The 7500-nt window shown below is 39.9% G+C and overlaps 1 protein-coding gene across 1 annotated transcript in view; it reads right to left on the bottom strand.

Annotated features, from left to right (window-relative positions):
* Positions 1-918: 918 nt before the first annotated feature.
* Positions 919-7500, bottom strand: part of LOC137995180 (uncharacterized) — a 7026-nt gene continuing 444 nt past the window's right edge. Inside the window, exons 1-2 of the mRNA XM_068840756.1 lie at positions 6979-7500; positions 919-1379 (exon numbers count right to left, since the gene is read on the bottom strand). The exon at positions 6979-7500 is cut by the window's right edge and continues 444 nt beyond it. Of these exons, the coding sequence (XP_068696857.1) occupies positions 1001-1379; positions 6979-7500 (901 nt within the window). The 3' untranslated portion in view covers positions 919-1000. The remainder of the gene's footprint in view (positions 1380-6978) is intronic.

The raw sequence follows: 7500 nt of genomic DNA, 5'->3' as shown, positions 1-7500 counted from the left end.
ACAACTTCACACCACTTAGTTGATCGAAGGCACTTTTCTTTAAAAACATCTCATGTTTAAATTTGCCGTGTTATTAGTGCTCAGTGTACAAATTGATGTTGTTCGCGGTAAAGAGATTTCTCAGTCATGTTTTTTTTCCTGAATTCTTCTCCGTTGTCTGAATGCAGCGCTTTTGGGAATCCGAACATGTAAAACAGTTTCTCTATAACTCAGTGACCAGCCACCTGTCGAGTACTGCGTTTTCCTATGAGAGGAATCAATGATCCAGGAATACTGTGTAAAGTGATCAGAAACATGAAGAAGCATATGTGTGTTGACATGGCAAGCTTCTGAAATCCACGATTCGTGATTCGTGAAGCCATCTGCCGGATTTTTTTACCCAAACCCTATGTAGAAAATCACTTTCGAGACATCATCCCAGATAAAATGAGAATCACACATTTATCTCAAGGAAAAGCGGGTTCAACCTATCGAACATATATAGTTCTAAGCTCGTGCATACGAGTAAATTCCTCTTGCATGTGATAAAAAATTCTCGAAATTTTTAAAAAGCAAGAGCGTCAGCAAAATCAAAGCGTCAAGAAAACAAGAAAGCGGATGGATAACATGCAGTTCGACACTGTTGAAATGGCAGGAAATATAGTTTAAAGAAACCATATTTTAATTACATCATGTAGTGCAATAGCACCCAACCTCTTTCATCCTATGTTGTTTAGAAGAGCCGGGAAACAAACGAAAGGAAGGGAAGCAGATGGGGCAGCTAGAAGCTTTTGCTTCAGGACTGAGTACGATTAATCGAGCGCCGAGTAATTCGATCCTGACTTGTGACTTTCGCCCGATTGGCCTCTACATCTCAGGGTTGATAAAAAATCAATGGAAACTCAATGAAAGTGTGTTGGTTTTTTTTTTTTTGCGAAATCGTAATGATCAACCCATGGAAATTCTTCTGGATCCTGTCTTGAATGGACTTGGTTGTGACTCAAATGAGACTTTCGACGAGTTATGGTGGTAAAAGAAAGAAGGGCCCCGCTTTGATTTCTGATAAAACCTTGCAAATGTATTCGTCAAGCTTTTGTCTGTCACTACCTTGGTAGTGAGGTAGCTCAATGCATGCAGGTTCGGTAAGTTTCCTCCAGCATTCTTGCGTCATGGCATTCAGTTGAATTCCAGAGGATAAGAATAATTTAAGGCCTAACCGAGCGTTATTTATATCCACTGATAGTGATGCCTCCTGCGGAAGAGTTATCATGTCGACTTTATACAACTGACAAATATTGATTGTCAGTTTTATGTTGTTTGGCGAGCAATGAAGATTGTAAAATTTGATCAAGTCCTGTGAGCAATCCTTTATTTTAAGTTCGGTTTTCTTACCATCATTTCTCATCACCATTGTGTAAGTTTCCTTTGCAGTATACAAAAACGCAATTGTGAATTTTATCTACTACAGCTACGTTCCCCTTCTCAGACATTGCCATTCTGTAAAAATCAGGGCAGTGAAGGGCAACCCTACTTGCCATGGTTACCGGATTCGCTGGCGAAGACACCTTTTCTGTTATGTTTAAAAGGGACTTGAACAAAGCAAGTTTTGCTAAAATAATAACTGATGAGAACTTTCTCGGAAATCCACGTCATCAGGTTTCCGGGAATCGCTCAAGAGCCCTTTTCACGGTTAGTTTTTCTCATTTGCATTACAATATAATATGACATGTATGTCAAGCAATTTCGGGCTATTTTGTAGTTTTAACCCGAAATCGCCTCGCATCCACGTTATGGGGCGCCAAATGTAAAAATATTATTTAAGTACTTTTCCCTTATATTTTGTGTTATTTATAAATAACACATTGAAGTACCTTTGCGATTTATAAATCGCAAAGTTACGAACTTTGCGAATTATAAATCGCAAGGTTACGAACTTTGCAATTTATAAATCGCAAAGTTCGTAATTGCGCGTGCGATTTATAAAATCACAAAGTAAATCGCAAATGTGCGATTTATAAATCCCACTTTTGCGATTTAATAATATAACCGCAAACTCATGAAATTCATGCCTGCGGACTCGTGGTCCAATGTTTTTTCTTTTTTGGTGCAAGAAAACTTGACAAGACCGCTCTCCTCAGCCGCCCATACGTCTCAGGAACAATTTCTGATGCATTAAATGCTCAGGAATCATCACAGAAAAGTGAGGTAATGATAGGTTGTTTTTTTTTCAATACTTTTATTTTGATTTATGGAGAATCGGTCTGAATTGTAAGCTTCGTTTTATTGCCATGTTTTCAATTTGCGGGGCTCGAGATCACAGAATCTTTATCGTACCACGTCCATGATCCAGGCGCGTAGCGTCCTATACGCAAATACGCACGTGCGTACTTGAAGTGACCAGAAAATTTTGAGATTTTAAACTAATTGTTTCTATTTTTTACTTTTACTTGTACGCAACCAAGATTTCCTTATGAAAACACCATTTTGATTGAATTCTAAAACTAAAACAAAAGCTATATCATGTTCTCACTTAGTTTTGCATTGCGCTTTTTTAACAATAAACAATGCAGTGTTGTTTGGTCACCGTGCAACAAAAAGGCAAAGTTGCAAAGGAGCGACGTTCCAAGAACGTTGTTGGCAATTCCAGTCACGCTAGCACAACCAAAACAATGTTTTGTTTCCGCCAAGTTTGCTCAAAATAAGGGCAAGACGCTTTGTTCTTTGCTTGCATTCACACAACTATTTCGAACAAGAAATAAAGAACGCAGTATTTTTCGCTTAGTTTACTTAGGTTTCTAGATCATATGTACTTGTGCGTACTTGAAAAAATGACCACGCTACGCACCTGCCATCCTACCAACCGCTCCTTCTCAGGTTTGAACGATTTCATCTAGCTTCATCTTTACCTGTGTCGTTACGAGTTATCATTAACGAATGCGAAAAGAAGTGATCTTCGGACTTTAGTCGACAATTTTAAAAGCAACCATTTCTGCTAGACACCTGAAAAATTCAGGTCGCTTGAAGACTCTAACGGAAGTCGAACTCGTGACCTCTGCGATGCCGATGCAATGCTCTACCAACGGAGCTATGAATCTTTGAAGCAGAATACTTCAGAGCAGGTCAATTTATTAGGCTCATTTCTTTCCGTGAAGGAGTAAATCAATGAAATGAATCTCTATTAACATTAGAAGAAATTCCATCAGTGCCAAGATGCAAAAGATGCTGACAAGTGCATATTATATTACATCAGTTCGCTCTCAAAAGTGTCTATGTCGTCGGACGTAAATATGAAATTCAGGACAAAATGATTTTCATTCTACTTTTTACTTTCAATTTCCTTTCGGTCTATGTAATATGCACTTGTTTGCACCTTGGCACTAATGGAAATTTTGCTAATGTTAATGTAGATTCATTTCATTCATCGAGTCCTTCACAGAAACAAGACCCTCTCCCAAGTGTGTGGCTTCAGAGAGCATTGCACCGGCATCGCAGAGATCATGGGTTCGAATGCCGTTGGAGCCACGTAAATTTTTTAGGTGTCAAAAAGAGACAGTAGCTTAAATTGTCGACCTAAGTCCGAGGATCACTTCTCTCATTCGTTAATGATAACCTGTAACGACGCAGGTATAGATGAAGCTAGATGAAATCGTGCAAACTTGAGAAGGAGTAGCCTGCGAGAAGGCTCTCTGTCTGCGGTGGGAAAGAAGGAGAGCCTGCACGCATCCCTTTGAATTTTGAATGCCGCTTCCTGGTGTCACGCTGAGAGAGCTGTCAAAAATTATGGGGAGTTTAAGCACGCGACGTTTTTGAGCTGCGGACGGCAACTGTAAGTGAGCTGTTTTCCTTTTTAACTTGTCTTCACGCAACCACGTTTACATTGGTAAGTATCTTTTTCCCGTTAAAGATGATTGGTATAAAAATTGGGAGACACCACTGTCGTGACACGCGAAATGTTCTCTGCCGGTTGCCGTCCGCGTCTCAAAAACGCGCGTGCTTAAGCTCCCTATAAGCCAATCAGCGCGCACCCGAAGTAAGCATTGAAAAAGCAGTAAGCCACGCGTTGTGTATTTGAAATTGCTCGAGGCAGAAACTAAAAAAAAACTGTAAAGGAAAGGAAGCCTTCGCCAGAAAATCCTAACAACTACTGCTGATGCTGTAAAGCGTAGCTGAATATTCTGTACGGTAATTCGTCGAAGTCCCTTCCACAGGAAATATGTTTCGTTCGTCACGGAAAAATTCAGCACACAAACGACGGGAATCGCGATACAGAAATCTATTTTCCCTGACCGCATCTCCACTGTGTGAGACTCGTCGACCACAACTGCTGCCAAATTTCGGTAAAGAGAAGCGGAGTTATCTTTTTAAATTTATTTTAATGAAATACAGACATTACAACTGCTACTACATCACACTTTAATACTAGACAGATATTCTAACACCTACATCATTTTATTTCAAAGGTTTATCGAGTATTTGTGGTTATAGATATGTATTTTACTAATTCAATAATTTGAAAATTGGAATATTTTGTTTTCAAGTGTATCGGAGTATTGCGGAGTTACCAGGAGATCGAGCAATCATTTGTGGAGCCGCCTTTTCGGTTTTTTTTCCAAATGTGATCAGCGATAATGCTTTGTCGAGGACAGGAAACTACCACGGTGACATGAAGTCGCCCTAGCTCGTTGTATTTTGGCCGCTACGAAAAACAGTTGAGAAATAAGACTTTTCCCGAATCCTGTGGATAACAGAGACAGAACTTCCTTTCCTTCCAGCAGAGAAGCCATTATATCGCGTTGCCCGACCTTTAATTATGTAAAGTTATGGTAAAATTGCAACAATCTACAATTTTCTCAAACGCATTTCTGACCCCCTCATCTCTGCGAAGCGAAGTGGCTTTCTTGTTGTCGGAGCTTGTCAATGGTGACGTCACCAGGTAATTTAATTTCAGCCAATCAGTATTTCGCGTCCAAAATTTGGACGCGACATTCAAAATAACAAAGCCATGCGGGCAGACCCTCATTCTACCCTCAACCCCAGTCCCTCGGAGGGCCTGTTCGCAGGTTGGAGAAGGAGCGGTTAGTGGGATAGATGCAGTACGATAAAGATTCTGTGATCTCGAGCTCTGCAAATTAAAAAAAACGAATCTTACAATTCAGACGGATTCGCCATAAATCGAAATAAAATTGATGAAGAAAATAAAACCTATCCTTACCTCACTTTTCTTTGATGATTCCTGAGCACTTAATGCATCATAAATTGTTCCTGAGACGGCTAAGGACAGCGGTCTTGTCAAGTTTTGTCTTGCACCAAAAAATCAAAACATTGGACCGAGCCTCGTTACATTTACATTGCGGGGAGTGGGGTTGGGGGGAGTAGGGGTATGCAAAGGGGGGTAGCTCCAACACAGAAATGACAGCGAGAAAGGACACTTTCTTTAAATTAAATTATTCTAAATGTTTTTACACAAAGAGGATTCGACTAAGATGAAAACTGATCAATGACATAACGAACGGCTTGACCGCTTTTCGGGCATTAGTTCAGTAGTACTGAATGATTAAATCGTTAAGAAGTGTCCCTCGCTCCAGCCTCCGTAACTTCGCGTATAAAGCGCTTTGTTGCAAACAGGTTCATTACGATTTCAAACCCTGTATTGACATCGTAGTGGATGTGCGTTAGTTTATTGGAGCCCCTCTTGGCCCATGCACTGATACAGCCAGAGGTGCTTTGTCTTACCTGACAAAGAACTTCGAAGACCAACTATTGGAACGCTATTTTTTGGCTGGTTGTCACATACATCCCTGCCTGCACTATTAAACAACATAAGCTCAGGCGTTTTGTGTGAACGTTAATTGCACGATCCATGTCTGGAGATACTGCAGTGCGCTTGGTTCATTTTATCAGTTTAGGTATTTGCAATCCGAAGATCTGTTGAAATTAAGCGCTGTAGTCCACATTTTATCGTAACTCATACAAGGTGAAATTATGTAATATTTTTCTTTATAGATCGTATAAAAAGAATACTTTTTGCAAAATCCTTTATTATTAACCATTTCCCTCCGGATCAGGTTTAAGTTGATGACAGAGTAAATGACAGTGGCGCATCTCGTATAGACCACTTTCATCTTTTGTGTTCATGTTAATAAGACCTACTGCCCTCATTTTAAAACAAAAGTTCTTTTGAATTTGCTCGTCGTACCGAGGCTAGAAAAACTCATTAGCATTAATTAGAACAGATGAATATTTAATTTGGCCGTCATTATAAAAGAGATCTATGAAAATAAGAAAAGTTATAAAAGAGATCAATTACAGAACCATCAGCTTGGTTTTCTTTTGAGAATATGTCCATCATACCATACTAAACGTGTTACTAAGTATAAGTTTATTTTTAAAGGACTTGTTCAGTTCAGTTCAGCTTAACCCTTCCACTTTTCAGAGCTTACATGTAAGCCATTACAGGAGGCCTTGGCTATCAGTTAATCACAAAAAAGTTACAATTTGTGACTCAGTGAAAAACAACAAGCCCTTGATTCTCCATTTTGTGCTTCACAAGGCAAGCATCCGTCGTGATGATGACAGGATTGAAAAGCAGGAATGACTGAGGCAGTAGTCAGAGCAGTGCTCCTCGAGGACTCGGTTTCTGTTTTTTCCTTTCAAACCCTGATTTAATCCACTTCCATTCTGTGAATAAAGTTATCAATATGTTGATCTAACTTCTGTCTTTCGCTTCCTTGGTATTCCGGTAGAGCAATGTCAGCATAGGTGGCGAGTCGTGTCCAGCTTTCCTCAGACATAGCCTTTAATTCAATACCAGCATTAATCAACATTTTCATGCCCTGCTGCGCATTCCGAATATCTTCTGGAGGAGATGGAGAGGGAGGCGCGTCGACTTTATGTAATTGGCAGAGGTTTATGATGAATTTAATTCCGTGAGAAGAGCAATACAGGTTATAAAAATTCACCAGATCTTGAGCGCACTCTTTCCTCTTGAGACAAGCAGACATTTTGCCCTTACGATGTCTTGTTGATCTAAAGCAAGGCTGTTTGTTCATAAAAACTATAATTTTTCCACCTTTCTGATCACGCAGGAGCTTTACAGCCTGTCTTAACTCACCATCCATTAACATAAAATATTCAGCATGAATTGTGTTTCTCCTGTCACCCTCGAAACAGTTCCCATACCTCGCGTGAAAAAGCAGCCGATCATTTGTGTCGGTTAAACGGACGTACACTACAACTGTCAAGGCATAATCAGTTTTGGGGCCGGTCAAAGGCTTTTTTCCTACACGGCAATTTCCCCTGTGCAAGCATTTATATTTTATTTTATGTCTAGTTCTTTCTGTCACATGGTAAAACATTGCGCAAAATTGAGCTTTCGTAACTGCTAGAGGGTTTAATCCACCCACTTTGTGATTGTCTTTATGATCATGCACAATACTAGTCTTATTACACTCTTTGGTCATCTTTAACTGAACTGAAGGCCATTGATTCGACGAAGAGAGCTCTCGGTAATCAAGCAACTCA

Source organism: Montipora foliosa, chromosome 3 (genome assembly GCF_036669935.1).
Source record: "Montipora foliosa isolate CH-2021 chromosome 3, ASM3666993v2, whole genome shotgun sequence".
Taxonomy (NCBI): Eukaryota; Metazoa; Cnidaria; class Anthozoa; order Scleractinia; family Acroporidae; genus Montipora; species Montipora foliosa.
Note: the sequence above shows the minus strand (reverse complement) of the source record. Positions and strands in the feature narration are given on the sequence as shown.